Source organism: Arvicola amphibius, chromosome 2 (assembly GCF_903992535.2).
Source record: "Arvicola amphibius chromosome 2, mArvAmp1.2, whole genome shotgun sequence".
Taxonomy (NCBI): Eukaryota; Metazoa; Chordata; class Mammalia; order Rodentia; family Cricetidae; genus Arvicola; species Arvicola amphibius.
Window position 1 is genome coordinate 29,531,699 of NC_052048.2, and position 19,629 is coordinate 29,551,327.

The window sequence follows — 19,629 nt, forward strand, 5'->3', positions numbered from 1 at the left end:
TTATGCTGTCTTGGCTCATCAGACAATGAAGTCTAGGGAGCTCTACCTCAGTACTTTCTCTTAGTGCAAGAAGAGTCAGAGACCTGGGACATTTGTAGAGTCCATTTACTCCCTGTCTGCTAAGGATCATTGTCCTGAGAATTATTGTTTGAGATACTTTAACTGTGTTCATCTGGGTTGTTTCAAGTGGAAACATGGCTCCATAGCTGTTATTTCAACTTGGCTAAAAGTAGACAGAAAGAGAGACTCATTAAATGCTTTGTGCTTTCTGTCTTAAATCTAACATGGAAGATTTGACTGAGTTTAGCTTAATTTGCTTAACATGAAGATCTCAGTTTTATCCAGTTTCATATGAAAAAACACTAGATGTATAATTCCATATTCTCTTTTAAGCTGAAAAAGAGCAAGGGTCTCACCTGTGTTATCTGCAGAGCTTATGTAATGTGTTTCACACTCTCGGTACCATCGGTGTGTAAGCGAAGGAACATAGAAATGCAGTCTTTTAATATGCTTGCTCATTTTATTTGTCTCTTCTTTTCCCCCTGCTTCAGATATTGTTGGTCTTCTGAAAATCCGGGACGCAGTTTATTCCTATAAAAGATTAATAGAATTTAAAAGAAGCCATTGTGAACTACTTACAGGAAAACTTAAAAGAATGGAAAATAAGTTTAAGGAATTGCAGAAGGAAGTATCAGAAACTAAAGAAGTAAGATCACTGCTGGAGCATGAAAAGGCGGAGTGGGCACAGGAGCTCTCCAGTCTGAGGTGTGCCGTCTTGGTTGATCAGTGTTTACTGTCCGGTGACGTTCATGCTATGCGAGTGTGCTCATATTGAGCACATGTCTTGGCATGTGTGTTGAGTTGGGTGCTGACTTGGGAAAGTCAGCCTCCTGCCATGTGGGTCCCCAAGATCCAGCTCAAGTAGCTGTGCTTAGAGCAGGCTCTGCTACCCACTGAGCCATTTACCCAGCCATGATAGCCTAGCTTTAAATAAATGTTTTCACTGTTTATGATACAGAGATGTTCTTGAGTTTTAGCCTTTGTTGCATGTCATGGAGTTTACAAGAGAGAAAAATTCTTAGTTTTCCGAAATGTGAAATTCTTGTAAATAATATAGTGAATTTAACTATGAATTATTCTAAGAATTAAACAGATATTTTACCATAGATTCCACTAAAATCATGTTTTAGTGGCTACATAAAAACAGCCATAAAAAACACTTTTATTTATTAATCAGATAACCTTTTTTTTTTTTTTCAAAGACAGGGTTTCTCTGTATTGCCCCATCTGTCCTGGAACTCACTGTGTAGACCAGGCTGATCTCGAACTTGCAGAGATCCACCCGTCTTTGCCTCCCAGCTGCTGGTGTGCACCGCCACTGCCCAGCTGATAAAATAAGTTTTAAAATTTGTTTTATATTAAATGTTAGGTTTTTTTTCTATGTAATTGTCTACTTTAAAAACTCTGCTACATTAGCCAGCATAACTGCTGTCTCACTCCATACCTATGTGAAACACCCCCCCACTGGACAAGAGCCCACAACCACGTGGGCCTTAAGGCCCAGTTCTCACAAAGTCTCCATCCACTACAGAGTGTGCACTTGCTCCCCAAATAGTTCCGTTTTTTTTAATTTACTTAATTTTATTTTATGCATATAAGAGTTTTGTCCACATGTATGTGTGCACTGCATGTGTGCAGTGCCTGCTGAGGGCAGAGAAGGGCATCAGGACCACTAGAACTGTTGTTATAAATGGTTGTGAGCCATCCTGTGGGCACTGGAAACTGAACCTGGGTTCTCTGGAGGAGCAGCCAGTGCTCTAACTACTGAGCCATCTCTCTATCCCTATAAAAGATAATTATTAACCTGTAACTTTACTGAATAAGTTCAAATTTTCTTTTCAATAATATTTACCAGACTTATTGCCAGTTAAAGTTTTTATTCATCCTTGTTATCATCAAGAGCATATGGCCTTTAGAAGAGATTGAAGTGAGGCATTAAACTCAGGAGTCAAAAAGAGAAACAATTATTTAACAACAGAGAGATTTTATTAGGACAGCACGTCACCATCGTGTGGTTCAGGTCACAAAGCGAACTTCATTTTCTATTAACAGGTTAGTTTTACGGTAAACACATTTAATTTCAGATTTGCACTGAAACAAGAGGAAGAGAAGCGGAGAAGTGCAGATCTGCTTTCTGAGAAAACTATGGAGCAGCTTAGGAGAAAAGAGGAGCAGTATCAGAGCGAGGTTGAAGGGAAGCAGCAGCTTGAAGTCTCTCTCAGAACACTGGATATGGAGCTGAAGACAGTAAGAAGTCATTTGAACCAGGTACGTTAATACTCTAGAAAAATTTCTTTTGGGTTTTTTTTTGTTTGGTTAGGTTTTTTTGTGTTTGTTTGTTTGTTTGAGCGGGGCAGGGTTGAAACAGGGTTTCTCAGCATAACCTTAGCTGTCCTGGCCTTACTCTCTAGACCAGGCTGGCCTTGAGTTCAGAAATCCGCCTGCCTCTGTCTCCCAAGTGCTAGGAGTAAGGTGTTCCTGACTGATAAAAATTTCTTAATCCTACCTTTATTTGTTGTACTTTTAATGTCACTTTAATTACATATTATATTTATATATGCACATACCACACACACATTATATATATATATATATCCCATGTCTCATTAATGAAAATATCTGTTGGTTTCATTATTATTGTGCAAACTTCCTGATCATGTCGGAGATCAGCCTTATCCCTAGTTGTTGTAATTGTATGGGGTCACCAGGATATATTCAATCCATTGTTGACCGGTGGTGCCTCATGCTAAGAATAAATTTTAATACAGATAGTCATAACAATTATTTGTTATGACTCTTGGAAACTAATAGGTACTACAGACATCCTTTCTAAGTGAGGTAATGGAAGATACGTTTTCCATGGAGAATAAGTGCTAGTCTAGCCCTCTTAAATGCAGGCTCTCTTTGAAACTGTGTTAAAACTGGCTGTTTGTAACAAACTAGTTTGCAATACTCTTTCTGCCTGTAAGAACTGTTTCTGTTTTCTAAGAATTTAACTATAATATGCAGTACATATTCTACTGTGTTTTGTATGGAGCAGAATCACTTGTTTTCATAGGCTGCGTCCAGTTTGTTTTCATTGTTCTATTCGTAACTGAGCTCTTAGATGCCCTGTCCACAGCAGCGCAATCGTATGGGACTGAAAACTTCGTGAATGTGTCTCTAGGTTCTAGAGGAGCGGAATGAGATTCAGAGGCAGCTTTCCCAAGAACAGAATGCCAGGATGTTACAAGATGGGATTCTTGCAAATCACCTTTGCAAGCAAAAGGAGATCGAAATGGCGCAGAAGAGAATGACTTCTGAGGTGCTTTCTTTAGTTTTCTAAATATGTGTGCATTTATGTATTTACATATTTTCAGAGCCAACCTCACGCACCGTGGGAAATCTAGAGGATTTTGAACCATATGAATGTATACATAATATTTGTCTTAGGGGTAGATGGCAGAAGCTTTCCCCCACTGTCTAACATATGGAGCAAGTGCTTTGGTGAAGGAGCGCTAGCAGCCTGCTAAGGGAACCTGGGAATTCTGCAGCTTATTACATTTTCAGTCTTTCCTTTTCAGAATGGTGGTGACTAGTTCACCCTTGTGCAAGCATACTTATTTGTATAATGCTTACTTTAAGCATTTATCAACAAATGTAGTTGCCACAACAGACTAAAAAGGGGTTAGAAAAACTTTCTGGAAAAAAAAGGAATTAAAAGAACTTTGGGAATTTTTTTCTGTCCAAATGAGAGAACTAAGGTTCTTACTTTGGACCAGCTGTATATGTTAGATATTAAAGTGTAAGCCTAATTTTGTGTGTGTGTGTATGTCTGTGTATGTCTGTGTGTGTCTGTGTGTGTGTATGTGTGCGTATGTGTGTGCGTAATGTAACCATATGTTCATGTCTGTTTGGGAGCACATGTATGTGCATGCATGTAGAGGCCGGGGGTTGATGCTAGGTGTCTTTTTGATCATCTTCACTTCAGGTGTTGATGTAGGCCCTCTCACAGAACCGTCTTTGCTAGTCCAGCTTGCCCCCGGGACCTCCCCTCTCTGCTTCCCAGGTGTCGGGACTGCCAGTGGGTTGCCACACACCCCTGCATTGACATGGGTGCTGGGGAGCCATATTCTGATCCTCACGCTTGCATTAAGCCATCTCCTAATGAGAAATGTGAGCCAATCTAATAATCTTTGCTTTGTGCCTTAAGCTTATTGTCCTCCAGAGAACGGCTTTCCCAGTGCTGAGTTTCTCAGAAAGTCTCGTTTCTCCCTTAATTTCATAAAGTCATTGTCTTCCGTTACATTTATGAACTTTTGGGAACTTAGGCTTCTCTAAGCTCAGAAATTAGATGTTTTTAGTTGCATGTATGTATTTCAGTTCTTAGATTGTAGACTTCACATGCTGTTCCTGAATTCCATAAGGAATTGTGAGAGCTAAATGTTTGTTTCCTTTCCTAGGTTTCTGTCAGTCATGAAAAAGAAAAAGATCTGTTGCATAAGAACCAGAGGTTGCAGGATGAAATTGCCATGCTAAGACTGGAGATGGACACAGTAAAAAGCCATAACCAGGAAAAGGAAAAGAAGTATCTTGAGGATATTAAGACTGCAAATGAAAAGAGTGATAAGCTTCAAAGAACGATAAAGCTGAATGAAGAAACATTCACAAAAACAATATTCCAGTATAACGGGCAACTTAATAATCTTACGGCTGAGAATACAATGCTGAGTTCTAAGCTGGAGAGTGAAAAACAAAATAAAGAAAGACTGGAAACGGACGTCGAATCATTCCGCTCTAGACTGGCTTCTGCCATGCACGACCACGCTGAAATTCAGGCCTCAAAAAGAGACCTAGAAGTTGCTTTCCAGAGGGCAAGAGATGAGTGGCTTCGTTTGCAAGACAAGATGAACTTTGATCTGTCTAACCTCAGAGATAACAATGAGATTCTCTCCCAACAGCTTTCTAAAACTGAGAAAAAACTGAATAGCCTAGAAATTGAGTTTCATCATACAAAAGATGCGCTTAGAGAAAAGACTTTGGCTTTGAAGCATGTACAAAGAGACCTCAACCAGACACAGTGCCAGATGAAGGAGGTTGAGCATCTGTATCAAGATGAGCAAGGGAAGGTGAACAAATACATGGGAAAGCAAGAATCCATAGAGGAGCGGCTGTCTCAGCTGCAGAGCGAGAACATGCTGCTCCGACAGCAGCTGGACGATGCTTCCAACAAAGCCGACAGCAAAGACAAGACCATAGTTAATATCCAAGACCAGTTCCATGATATGCTAGGCAGACTCCAAGCGGAGGGCCAGAAGCACAGGCTGATGCTGGAAGACAGAAACAAGGAGTTAGTCAGCGAGTGCAGTCACTTCAAAGAGAGACTGTGCCAGTATGAAAATGAGAAAGCGGAAAGGGAAGTGAGTATCAGTGAAGAGGAGGAGATTCTCAACTTCTGTTTCTGTCTTACATGAGTGGGTGTGTCTGCATGTCTGTCTGCACACCACATGCGTGCCTAGTGCTTACAGAGGCCAGATGAGGGCATCAGATCCCCTGGAATGGGGTTATAGATGGTTGTGAGCTACCATGTAGGTGCTAGGAATTCCAGGTCCTCTGGAAGAGCAGTCATTGCTTTTAACCGCTGAGCCATCTCTCTAACTTCAAGAAAGATTAACATTTTTAAAATATCCCACGGGGATATTCAAAATACTATTCATTAATACTAAGTGTTGAATCTAGTTGCCTATAAAAACCTGTTGATCGTATTTGTTATATTACCTTAGAAACAAATCTGCATCAGCAAATACAATTTAGATCTTATTCCCAAAACAAAGATAATCCACATTTGATGTGGTAAATTGTAGTTATATACTGGTATTAATAATGTGGTTTCATGCTGCTGAAATAATAATTAGGAGGGCATGAGCTTTTAAATTGTGATTTTTGGTGCTGGGAACTGAACCCTAGGCCTTGGCATGCTGAACATACACTGTACCTACACAGCCCAGTCTTGAAATAATTTTAATGCTTTTTTTTCTTGCCAAGTTTTAGGACCATGATGAGGCAGGTTAAATGGGAACTTTCCTGACTAAAATGCAGAGTTTGCAGTTATGATTCCACAGGCCAGGAGGCTTTGCTTGTTCATTCTGGATTTCATCAGGGAACTAAAACAGAGATGCTGTATTTTGTAGTGTTTCTTTTCCTTTCAGTAGCTTTGTATGTATTCCTGTTGGTATAATATTGTCTAATGTTACTTGAATTTAATGCTTGTCCCAAATTATGTATTCTTATGACCATAACTCCAAAAACATCTGCTTTCCATTAAATCCTAAATTGGGACAGATGTGTGAACTTTAACAAAGTCAAAAATATGTTAATCTCTCATGTCAGCATTTGTAGTTTTCCATTTTAATGAGTAGCAGGCACCTGTTTTCATCTTAGGGCTCGGTCGTGATCTTAGAGGATGCAGCTTTGTTCAGTAAAATAAATGTAGTTACTGGTGGTTTATTAATTATCATTAAATCTGCACGTCCAAACTAATGAAAAATAAAGAGTGTGGGGATTCACGTACAGCAGAGATGCAGTGGTCAGGGGAAGAGGGTTGTGCGAGCTGGCGTCAGCTTACCAAGGGCCTTGCCTTTATTCTGAAGGAGGACTGTTGGAAGGGTTTGAGAAGGGGGTGAATTAGGAGAAAGTTGGCTTCTTGAACTTCTGTGTGCATGCATGGCGATGCACAACTGTAAATCCTACAGTCAGGAGGCGGGAGCAGGACACTTCAAATTTGAGGTTGTTTAAGCTACATAGACTTACACCTTGATACCTAGCAAGGCGGGGCTTGGATATTGCCCTGGCAAGAGGCAGAGACTTGTATGTAGGGATGGATGCCTGTTTGGTCCTAGGTCACCCTGGGACATGGGCCTTTGGGGCTGTGTCACACACAGCCCAAGTGGCCAAGGGTCAAGCTTCATGAACATTATCTCATACTGAGGTCACTGTTGAGCTTTGAATTAGCAACAGCACATATCTGTGTGGGCCTTAGTACTTTGGTGACCTCGGGTGCTACAGGGGAGTGAAGTAGTCCATCCATATCAAAATCCTGTAGTGCTTGACCAAAGGCTGATAACTGAAGACCAGCGCAGGAGCACAGGGAGCTCATGATCTTACTTACAGTATAGAACCTTAAAAAGTGATTTCTTCAAAGCTCCGCTATACAATAGTGGTTCTCAGAGATTGGGTTGAGAAGAGGGAGGAGTAATGTGAGCCAGTCATCAGCGGGTGCTGGGTTACAGTGATGGAGGCTGTGGTCAGCGGGTGCTGGGTTACAGTTAAGAGCAGGAAGTGTGGAGCTACTGAACAATAATATGCTGTATATTTCAGACTACTAGAAGAAAGGATTTCAGCATAAAGAAACGATCAATGTTAATAGCCATAATTGTGTCTAACCTGTTTTAAGGGTACATGTATCAAAATATCATGTAATACCTTGCTAACATGTACAAGTTTATGTTTTTACATATCAGTTAAAAAATGAAAATTTAAGATATGAGTAAATTAAAATAAAATATGTAAAACAGTTCCACAATGTGGAATTCATTCCTGCCAGCCTTACTGATACACACACTACCAAATACGCAGATTTTCTTCAGATCATAGAGAAGAGCTAAATGGTGTTACTAAATGTTGTAAAATGATTTATAAAATCTGTAACGAATATCTCACCAGGTGGTGGTGAGGCAGCTCCAGCAGGAACTGGCTGATACCCTCAAAAAGCAGTCGATGTCAGAGGCTTCCCTCGAGGTCTCCTCACGCTACCGCAGTAATTTAGAAGACGAGGCACGAGATTTAAAGAAGAAATTAGGTCAGCTCAGAAGTCAGGTACGTATGAAATTTAATGTGTCAACTGCTCCTGTACAGCCTATTAAATGATAGAGTTTTGGGATAATTCCGGAAGATAGCTTCCCTTCACGTTTTCACTGTAATTCACCGTCACCTTTATAATGAACTTATTGTCTTAAACTCCGGTTTTATTCTGCTATTTATTTTTTCTTTGACTTAAAAAAAAATACTTATTTCGTGTGGGGGAACAGGCCAAACATGCTGCCTCATCCCAGTGAAGGTCAGAGGTCAGTTTGCATGTGGATAGGGAGGGTATTTGCCCTCCTTCCTCCACATGGCCCCTGGAGACCCTGCTGAGATCCTCAGATTGACTGCCAGTGCCTTCAGACTCCCAGAACTATCTCACTGGCCTCATTTTTTTCTTACAATTTTTGTAAACCTTTAAAAATTTTTATTCTTGGAAAAATTGAGAACTATATATCTTTCCTCAGAGATAATTCTATTGCAGATGAGGCAAAGTAGGTTAAACCAGAGATGGTGTTTATGGAAAGTTCCAGAAAATTGGCTTCTTTCTTATCCTCATTTTTGTGAGTGGATACAGCATCTTTGATAGTTATTTAATGGATATCAGGATAATTTGGACAGAAAGGTTATATATGTTGCTCAAAAGGCAGATGTTAGCCAGGTGTGATAATACACCTGTAATCTAAGCTGCTTGGGAGAGCAAGGCAAGAACTTGAGGCCAGCCTGGAAAACTTTTATGTAGCGGCGGTCGGAGGAATTTGGAAATAACCAAAAATAGTCCTTTTAGAATAAATCAGTTTTAATAAAAGGAGAAAGTGGGACACATTTACAAAGCCAAAGCTCCAGCGAAGCAGAGAGTCAAGGGGGGGGGGGAATACAGGAGCATCTATCCCCAACCTGGTTCTTTTTAAAGGTACCTTTCTCCCCTGGAGCAGCCACGCCCCTGAAAAGCAGGGATTGGCCAGCTGCCCCAACACTTTTAATTTATTCATCTGCTTCTGTTATTTTGCTTTTTTTTAGTTAATATTCTTATTTTTATTTTTAATTGTAATTTTATTTTTATTATTTCTCTTTAAGTTTTCTGGGGGGAGGCTTCTTCAAGGGACAAAGGCAGATACAGAGGGACTGGGAGATGGCAGGGATTGGGCTGTTTGATGTGAAATTTCCAAAGAATCAAAAAAAAGGTAATAATAAAAAAGGAAACATTGCTTTAAAAAAAAAAAAGGGCTGAGGAGTATGCTCAGAGGCGGAGTGTTTGCCTCGAATGTGCGAGTCCTTATGCTCTATCCGCTGTGCCGGAAACAAGAAAGCAAATGTCTGAGGGTGTTCTAAAACCTGTCCCCAAAGCTAGGCATTTCTTTCATTTAGAAATAAAACCACATGGAAATACTCAGATCATATATAGTAGTCCTTTCCCAAACAGAATGAAAACCAGTGTCTAGATTCTGCTGTCTGTCTGTGTGTGTGTGTTTGTTTTAGAATCTTCCTGCAGCTCCAGCTGGTCTAGAAGTAGCTGCACAGAGCAGGCTCTTCTCAGTTTATAGCCTTCCCCTGCCTCCTCCCCTTGAGTGCTGAGGTTATAAGCAGGCCCAGTACACCTGACATGCCATCGGATTTTTTCAAACAGAAGAGCATTATTGAGCTATAATGAATATATAATGCATAGCTCACTACTTAAAGTAAAAAAAAAAAAATTGGCATCTCTTTGGGTATTGACAGATTTACATAGTCATCACAGTCAATTAGAATGTTTTCATCATCTTAAATAAACCATGAGCTTCTTGTCACCCTGATCCTTCCATCTTCCCCAGACCTACCAGTCTATCTCTCTGTCTAGATATAATTTCTTTTTTTCTGAGCATTTCATGTGGTGTTTAGTCCTTTTGAATGGCTCTGTTTCTCAGCATGATGTTGTCAGCCCTTCATATTCTCCTGCTGTCGAGTACTGAACTGGCACTAGCAGGGCACCTCCCGTGTATTGGGTTGCCGTGGGTTAGCATCTTAGCTCACGAGGCCGCAGCAGCTGTACATCCTCACCCAGCCTGCCGTTTTTAATCCTCTCAGTTTTTATTCTTTTTGCCTCATTCAATTTAGAGCTGACTCGCAATTGACATCTTCATGAAGCGTTCCCTGACTCTGACTCCATTCATTCCACTCTGACATCCTGATTTCCCATTACTCTTCACAGGCTTTGGCTTCTTTGCTTGGTTTCCTTTATTTTTGTTATTTGTATGAGCTGTCATCTTATTGGGATATAAATTAACTTAAAGGGTTGAGAGCTGATATGCATATATCGAATAAATTGAAAATATTTTTGCTTAGTAGTCATTAAGTATTTCGTACCATTCCAGTAATTACTTCTTTTGAGGCATTAAGGTGATGACTTTTTTTTTTTTTTTTTTGGTTTTTCAAGACAGGCTTTCCTTGTGTAACAGTCCTAGCAACTAGCTCTTGTAGACCAGGCTGGCCTCGAACTCACAGAGATCTGCCTGCCTCTGCCTCCCGAGTGCTGGGATTAAAGGCGTGCACCACCTCCACCCAGTCTTTTCTTTTTCTTCCTTTTTTTAGATGTGGCCTGGTATCCTGGCATGGCTTCAAACTGTTACATAGCTGAGGATAGCTTTGAACTTGGGATCCTCCTACCTCCACCTCTCAAGTGCTACAGTTGTACATAGACAAATGCCACCATGCCTGGTTTATGTATTGCTGAGGCTCTAACCCGGGCTTCATGCATACCAGGCAGGCACTTTACCAACTGAGTTATATACCTAGCCTCTATAATAAGGCTCTTATTGTAAGTATATTTTAAGGAATTGCATATGAAGTAGAAAGCACATAATTTAATAGAGGTGAAATGTTCTATCAAACATTTATTCTCATTCTGAGGAAAAATAACTGCATTTGTCTTCTTTTATTCTGTAGACAGGGTCAGGATCTACAGTCTGTAGGAGCTAACCAACTGCAAAGCTCTGCCCACAACTTTTCTGGTATTCTGTACCGCAAAACCTTCATGTGTCATTAGAGTACTGGATAAAGCAGCCCAACGTGCTCGGGAGGAGTGAACTTAGGAACCTCAGTTTACCAATAGAGCCCCATATTTTCAGCCTGACTGTCAGGCCATTACTGCCTACACCAGGAAACACTGTCTGCACCGCACTGTATGATCCTTGCCAGCTGAGCAGTGTGGAATAAAAAGAAGCTAAAAAGTATTCCACATGCGCAGTTGCTGGTGGCGAGCGATATTTCTGGAAGTTGCAGGAAGTACTAGAGATGTAGTATGGTTCTCACTCTCCACTTCCTGCCACAATCGGTTACACAAGGAGTGAGCCAGTGCAGTGTGCCTAAATGACCTCTTCCATGGTTGCCATAGCACCCGCCTAAAATCTGACTCACTGCCATGTTCAGTTCAAGTGCTTCATTTATATTCCCTAACTAATCTTTTCAGTAGTCCATTGATATGGAAGTTCACTTGCTCAGAATCTATACATCTAGCAGCTGGTGAGCAGGGGCTTTGGACCCAAGCATTCCATTGTTTTTATCAAATTCTCAATCAATCAGTTTTATCAATAAAGTAAAGCCAGATGCTGGGGTGAAAGCTCAAAGTCAGAGAAAGCATCCAGTTGGCCTTCCTCCTCAGCCAGCATCCCCGAAGAAGACCCACTTCTCTTCTGATGTCAGTGTCCCTCTCTCTCTCTCTCTCTCTCTCTCTCTCTCTCTCTCTCCTCTCTCTCTCTCTCTCTCCTCCTCCTCCTCCCCCTCCTCCTCCTCCTCCTGGTCCCTCTTCCTCTCTATTGTTTTTCTTCATACTCCTATCTTCACTTCCTGTTGCTTGCTCTGCCTCTTGACCTATGGTTGACTTGATTTAATCCTGTTTACAGTATTCAAGCAGAAAACTCTTGGATTAAAGGTGTGTTCTAGGGCTGAGCCACAGCACAACTAGAAAGAGGTTTTTCTAGTAAATAATGTCCTGCAACAGTGTTCTGGCTTTCTGGATATACCTCCACTGAAACTTTCATAAGACTATCAGCTGTCAGTTGTCCATCACAACTGGCAGAGCTGTGGCAGTTTATAGATATGTGGATACATAACACCTATGCATAAGAACTACCAGAAATTCCCTCTCTTCTTGCTTTCACCCATGTGGTCAGTTTGCATATCCGGTAGAATACAGTTGAAGACTTTGCTGGCTAATCTCTCCAGGCATATGTTTTACAACAGACTGTCAGTCACAGAGCAGATGTTGGTAAACTTTTCTGTAAAGGACCAGGTAATACTTTAGTTTTTGAAAGCCTTAAGATCCCTGTTGCCGCAGCTCTGTTAAATTTGCTTTCACTGCAGAGAAGTGCACATGAACACTGTAGATCAGGGAATGAGGTGTGCAGATTTATAATAGATTATTAGTAAAGATTTGTTTTATTCTTTATTCCAGTTGCAAGAAGCACAGGATCAACACAGAGAGGCTGTACAGCATGCTGAGAAGATGCAAGACCACCTACAAAAGTACAGTTTAAACAGCATGACTCCAGTGTTTATACAGCAAATAAGCAGTGCAGTGTGGCAGCTGTGACTCCAGTGCAGTGTGGCAGCTGTGACTCAGTGTTTATATAACAAATAAGCAATGCAGAGTGGCAGCTGTGACTCCAGTGCATTGTGGCAGATGTGTCAGTTCTGATAGCAGTCTCTGACCAGGCCAGTCTCACCTCTAGGTTCCTTGGAGTGCACACCTTTGAATAGGGATGCAGTTAGGGGTGTAGCCCGTGCATGAGGATCTGGGTTTGACTCCTGATCCACACCTAGAGAAGTTATAGTTACCCAATCATTTGCGCTTCAGACCGTTAAGAATTTATATAGTGACTCAATTGATTTTCAAAAAATATGTGATTTTTTAAAAATTGCTTCATAAATATAATTATTTTAAAATACAATTTTAGGCTTGAACTTGAAAACTCCAACTTTAAAATTACAATAAAAAACCAGTCAGAGAAAATTGAGCAACTTCAGGAAAACCTGTCAAGTGTGAATTTGGTAAGTGATCGTCTTTCTGGATTCTCTAATACTAAGAGGGGATGGTCTGTCTGCCCTGTAGTTGCCCCATGGGAACATAGAGGGCTGTCCTCTGTAGTGATACTGAACACAGTGGGCAGTGTACAAAGTCTCCATGTTGTGTTCTCTGCACACTGTTTGCCCCTCACATACAAGTCCTTCTTGAGTTCGTGAGTTAATGATTTCAGTACTAATGCTTTATGCATACCACATCTTGCTTACGCACCCATCCGTTGATGGATGTAATGTTGCTGTGGACACTGGACAATGTTGCCTCACTAGTACTTTACAGTAATTTTTAAATTCTAAGAAATTTAAGTGATTTGATCTAGGCTTCTAATTTTTTTTTAGTAATCAAAGACTTTCATTGAGATTTTGAAAATGAATCACTTATAATTTGTATTAATCAAAAATGGATACTAAATCATGAAACAAGTGTTCCGTCCCCCGCCCCCACTGCACTATTTTCCACTTTGAATTAAAACGAAACAAAACCAAAACAAAGCAGAGTTAATGCTAGAAAAGCTCACAAGGTAGATGCATTGGACACCAAATCCGAGTCGCTCTCACTACTGACGTCAACACTGCGGTCCATCCCAAGGGCCGTGGGCCAGGTAGTCTTGATTGTTTATGTTGATTCTTTTTTTCTGGGGTCAAAGAAACATCAAAGAGTAGTTTCTATCTAGATTTCATATAAACTATACAATTTTATTTCCTAATTTGATATTTCCTAACATGATAGTATGTTGATGGGGAATCTACTGTAAACGAAACTGTTGAAAGAAATCCTGCTATAGAGGAGCTGTGAAGAAATGTATTAAGAATACAAATTTAAATTTATGTTTTATGGGGTTCTTTTTGGTTTTTGATTGATTGATTGATTAATTGATTTGAGACAGGTTTTCTCTGTGTAACAGTCCTGGCTTTCTTGGAACTGACTACTTCTGTAGACCAGGCTGGCCTTAAACTCAGAGCTCTACCTGTCTCTGTCTCTCAGGTGCTGGGATTAAAGGTGTGCACCATTATGCCTAGTTTATGTTTTCTTTATTTTCTTTGATGGAGGGAAAGACATGTAATCCCAGCATTTTGGAGACTGAAGGTGGAGGTTTGCCAAAAGTTTAAAGCCAGCTTGGGCTGCTTAGTCAGTTTCAAGCTAACCTGGGATAACTGTTGATCTCTCTGAAAAACTTTAAGACAAAGCAAAATAACGCAAACCAACAACAAACAAACAAACAAACAAAGAATTGCATGATGAACTCGGCAGGTAAAAGCCTGGGCTCCAAGTCTGGCCTGAGTTTGCTCCCTGGAATCTCTGTATGGTAAAAGGAGAGAACTATCTCCTGAAAGCTGTACACACACACACACACACACACACACACACACACACACACACACACCAAATAAATAAATATAAACAAAAATTGCTGAGAGACAACTTTTAGCCAATTCAATCAGAGCTTCTAATTTCTCTAGTTACTCGTGGTACACTTAGGTGTAAACTTATTTACAATAGTTGGCAGCTGAAATCCCAGAGAGGATAATGGTGAAAGCATAACTTGGTTGGAGCTGCCTCAGATGTCTGTCCTTGGGTTCCTTTTATGCCTTCCGTGACCAGATGCTTGGCTTGCACAAACAGCTTGAAAGAGTGGAATGACTCTTGACTCCGTTTCAGAGAGCGCAGCCTGTGGCCATTTGACCCCGTGTTTCTGGGCCAGTTGTAAGCAGAACATCATGACAGTCAGAGCAAGTGAACACAGAGCAAAGAGCAGACAAGAAGAGGTCATGGCGAGATAGGACCTCCGAGACATACCTGTCCTGACCCTCTTCTCCCTTCTTATCACCGCCTGATGTAGCTGTCATAGTTTGAGTTGATTGTCTCTGGCAGGTCATCACAGATACACTCAGATTCAGTAATCCCTGGTTAGTTCTTTATGCAGTCAAGTTGACAGTCAAAATTAACCAATGTAGTACACATTGGTATCAGGTTTATACATCTATATAAACACAATATGCATGAACTCCTGTAGGATAATATACTTTTTTAAAGAATTGGGCTTTAGATTTTAAAATTATTTTCTTGGGACCAGTGAGATGGCTCATCAGAAAAAGGCACTTGTCCAGGTAGTCAGACAACCTGAGGGGTTCCCTGGGACCCACATGGTGGGACACACACACACACACACACACACACCACCCCCAACAGACAGACAAAAGAAATAATCCTTTACTAATTATTTTCAAAGTCTGAAGAGGACAAAGAAAAACTGAAGAAACTTGCTGAGGTGAAGGAATCTCTGGAGTGTACTTTGGAGCAGGAACAGAAGAGAAACTATGCATTAGAGGAAGAACTGAGAGAGTAAGGTTTGATATTTCAGTCTCCTCGGCCATTCTCTATGGCTTTAACTAAAGCCTAAATACAAATGCATTTCCTATCTGCATTTTCATTATTGCTTTAAAATTTACTTCAGAAACGTATTGGTAAAGATGAAAATTTTTTGATTGCTAAAATATTGCAATTACTCTTTAAAGTTTCTTAAGACAATGGTAAATACCTTTGGCATATAACGTCAACTGAACTCTTCAACCTTGAAGTTTCTTTCTTTTTTTATTTTTATTTATTTTATTTTTAGTATTCTGAGGCAGAGTTTTTCTGTGTGTAGCTCTGGCTGTCCTGGATGTCACTCTGTAGACCAGGCTAGCCTTGAACTCACAAGATGCCTCTGCCTTCTGAGTGATGGGATTAAAGGCCTGTACCACCACCGACCAGCTGAAGTTTCATTTTTGAATATGCTTTTGATCTTTTTCCTTCCTTTGTAGTGTCCTTCCCTTAACCATTTAGGCATTTTGATATTTTAAAAACCTATTTGTGTTTTTCTTTAACTAGATCAGAAACTATCTTTATATAACATTTTCTTTCTCTTTTTAATTACAAAAATTTATCATGGAGACAAATTGTTGTTCCATGGGCATCTCTAATATGTTATTGAACTTCTATTTAAGCAACTTTAAATCCATATGTACATATGTACATACTATATAGTCATCCCTTGGTACTGCTACCAGAATCCAGACAGGCCTGACACTTAGGGTCCCCAAGAGGCCAGATTAGCTCCTCTTTCCAGTTGACTAAAAGGTTAAAAATACATCAGTGACCACAGGGCATGAGTTTGTTTGGAATACTAATCCTGGGGAAAGTTGGGGTACCCTGCAGTCAGGGCACTGAGAAGAGCACCAGCCCGGATTGTTTTAGAGAAGGGTTGGGTGAGAAGAACGTGCACCCGTCAGAGTGGAGCCCAGTTGCTCATCTTCTAAGGAGTCCTTACAGAATCTTATCAGTAAAGTGGATGCTGTCTAGAAAAAGCTTTAACTGTTGCCTCAGGTGTTTCTAGATAATGTCTGCTATCCTAGAATCCAGGGTCACTGCAGAGAATCAGAAGTCACAGGTGAATCAGAGAAGAGATCAAGTCTGCAAGGGAAGATGGATTCAGGGGTTCAGAGAAATGATTTCAGGTGTCACGTCAGGGGCCTGGAATGTGACACTATAAACATTGACATTTGACAGTCTGCTGATTGTCTTGTCCCTGAACATCGTAGAAATATCTTATTACTCATGTCTTTGTGTCTTTAGTCTTAAAGAAGGAGGATTACCAGCTAGCTGTAGGTAAACTCTACTTAAATGACTAGCATGTCCTCGGATTTGAACAAGAATATGATACACATTTCGGGGTTGAAAAGGGGATTAAGAACAAAGGCCACACTTGTATGTGCTTTAAGTTTCCCATTGGGCATCCACCGTTTTCAGTACAACCAATAAGTCTCTGCTATGGTAAGTGCAGGAGATTGAATCTAGGACTCCCTTCAAATGGCAGAACCCATGGATTCTCAGACCCTTAAATAGTGTACTACTTGCCTGTAACCTATTCTCAACCTCCAATATACCGTTTTCTTCTCTAAATCACTTCAAATTCCAAATAAAGTGTAAGTGTTAATTAAACAATTGTTATACTATGTTGTTTGGGGAATAAGGAAAAGGAAAAGGATTTGTGTGTGTTCGGTGTAAGTGTAGTTTTTCCTTTTTCAGTATTTTTAAGGCAAAGTTATTTAGATGTGGAACCCACAAGTACAGAGAGCTGACTGTAGGTCTCATGCTTACAGCCGTATATAAATGACTTAAATATAGTAAAACATTTGTGTTTCTGTTACCAACCCCCTTTATTGAAAATAGAGTCTTTTCTCATATCCTATATCCTGATTACAGTTTCCCCTCCCTTTACTCCTCCCAATTCCTCCCCATCTTCCCCTCCCAATCCGATCCATTCCCTTTTGTCTGTCGTTAGAAAAGAACAGGCTTCTAAGAAATAACAGCAGTGCATAACAAAATAAAATATAGTAAGATAAAACAAATACCATCACATCAAAGTTGGAAAGAGCCCAAGAGAAGGCACAAGAATCAGAGACCCAGTCTTTCACACACTCAGGAGTCCCATGAAAATATTAAACTGAAAGCTGTAGTATTTACTCGGAGGGCCTGGTGCAGACCATGCAGGCCCTGGCTTCCTGCTTGGTTCTCACGTCACTAGTCTTCCACATTGGAGTATTTCCCAGTCTTCCACAGTGGAGTATTTCCCAGTCTTCCACAGTGGAGTATTTCCCAGTCTTCCACAGTGGAGTATTTCCCAGTCTTCCACAGTGGAGTATTTCCCAGTCTTCCACAGTGGAGTATTTCCCAGTCTTCCACAGTGGAGTATTTCCCAGTCTTCTACAGTGGAGTATTTCCCAGTCTTCTACAGTGGAGTATTTCCCAGTCTTCTACAGTGGAGTATTTCCCAGTCTTCACAGCCCCCAACATGGCTGCTTTTCTGTTCGTTACTTAGATTTTGAGTTTTCTCTCTGATTCTAATCAGTGCTTTTTTCTTATTTAACTGTCTTGTGTGCTTCAGTTATATGGAAGGATGGGGTGCTAGGGAGGGACCCCAGGGCCTTGCATACACTGCACTAGAGTTCCATCACTGAGTGTCGTGTGCAGCCCTGTGCTCTCTCTGTATGTAGTTTGGCATCTCTTGGATTTTGTTGATATTCCTGACCAAGACTTCTAGATTTCTTCTCATCTCTCTGAGCCTTCATATGCTATTTTCCTCTTTCATTTCTTTTGACACTCTATTTTTGTTTTCCCCTCGACTCAAACTGCGCAAACTGGCTTTTCCTTCTCCCTTTCTCCACTTTGAATAATCTCCTTGATTCTTGTTGGGATTGGATGCTAAGCGTTCACTCTCTGCTACATCCTCAGTGCTGACTTGTGTGTGCTTTGCCTTGGAGAAGACTGCCGACAGGCAACGAAGAGTATTCATGTCTTCTCCTTGGTTACTGATGCCTGGGTTACAAATAATATGTAAGAGTGCTTTATACTAATATACTAAAGTGGACATAATAATTACAGGTATTCTGTAGTTATATTAGCTCTGTCTCCTCTACATAGCATAAACTTTTGTACAAATGAGAGGGTCACAGTTTACAAATGTATCTCTGTTGAATGCTAGAACTTAGTGTGTGTTTAATAACTGTTGAACATACTCTTACAGACTTCACTTATTCTATATACTTTTGCAGATTTAAGGAACTCTTAAAAAAGACTAAAAGAGAATTAAGTGAACATGAAAACAGAGAACTTAATCTCCATCAAGATATAAAAAACAGTCAATTTGAAGTGGATATCCCAGTTAATATGCTAATAAAAAAGGTAATTTTTTAATCAGTTTTGGGGCCCAAAAGTAATTTTAAGTAATATAAATCTCTGGATACATTGAAGTTTTATATTGTTTTGTTTTATGAACATGAAGTTAATGAAAATTGTATTATTTTCTATTAAAAAGTTATACTGTTGATCTTAAATCTTTAACCCAGGCTGCAATCCATCATTATGTGATCCTAAATCATGAGTCTCAAGTCTTTTTTTATTGGTAGATTGATTGGTAGCAGCTTTATTGGGGTATAGTAAGCATATCCCACCCATATTATATCCATAGAATTGTGCAATCTCTACCACTTAAGAACATTTCTTGCTACCTACCCTAAAATAAGGCCCTTTATGTATCATGTGTCTCCTTCTCAGCCCAGCCTTAAGGATCCACCAAGTCTGCTTTATCCTGTAGCTCCCTGTTCTGGCGTTCTGTGTCAATGGAATCACAGTGTGTGTGCTGGCTCCTTTGAATTAACACAGTCCATCTGTGTGCTAGCAAGCATCTGCACATAATGTCTTCTTGTTGCTGAGTCATGCCCTATCATATGATAGAATACACATTAGATTTAACTCCTTTCATTTCTTGCTTCCACTTTGGTCCGGTACTAATAACATCGCAGAGGCAAGTGTAGCCTGCATCTGTTTTCACTTTCCATGAGTTCTCACGAACTGAGACGTCGTGTGGACACCGCTAAATTGGGCAGCTTCCCTGCCAGCAGACTTCCCGAGTGGCCGCACTGTGTCACCTGCACTGTTGGGGTGGCCTTAGTAGCACTTGTTCCCCGCTGTTTTACATGAGTCTCCCTAGCCCAGTGCCAAGTCAAAGTGGGTTCTCAATGAGAACTTCCCAGGCAGGTTGCATATCGCTCCATACCTTAGGTAATAGCAAACGGCAGCATAGTAGGGGCTTTAGCTTCACTCCCGTGGAAACTTTGCTTCACGTCTAGAAG

At 40.5% G+C, this 19,629-nt stretch overlaps 1 protein-coding gene across 5 annotated transcripts in view; it reads left to right on the plus strand.

Moving 5' to 3' along the window:
* The window catches only part of LOC119807015 (ankyrin repeat domain-containing protein 26-like), a 73,531-nt gene that overhangs the window by 44,279 nt on the left and 9,623 nt on the right, over positions 1–19,629 (plus strand). For all 5 annotated transcript variants that reach the window (XM_038319151.1, XM_038319153.1, XM_038319152.1 and 2 more), the window contains 9 exons: positions 552–765; positions 2,145–2,328; positions 3,227–3,364; positions 4,503–5,459; positions 7,762–7,914; positions 12,329–12,399; positions 12,831–12,924; positions 15,186–15,298; positions 18,550–18,679. In XM_038319151.1, coding sequence (XP_038175079.1) covers positions 552–765; positions 2,145–2,328; positions 3,227–3,364; positions 4,503–5,459; positions 7,762–7,914; positions 12,329–12,399; positions 12,831–12,924; positions 15,186–15,298; positions 18,550–18,679 — 2,054 coding nt within the window. The remainder of the gene's footprint in view (positions 1–551; positions 766–2,144; positions 2,329–3,226; positions 3,365–4,502; positions 5,460–7,761; positions 7,915–12,328; positions 12,400–12,830; positions 12,925–15,185; positions 15,299–18,549; positions 18,680–19,629) is intronic.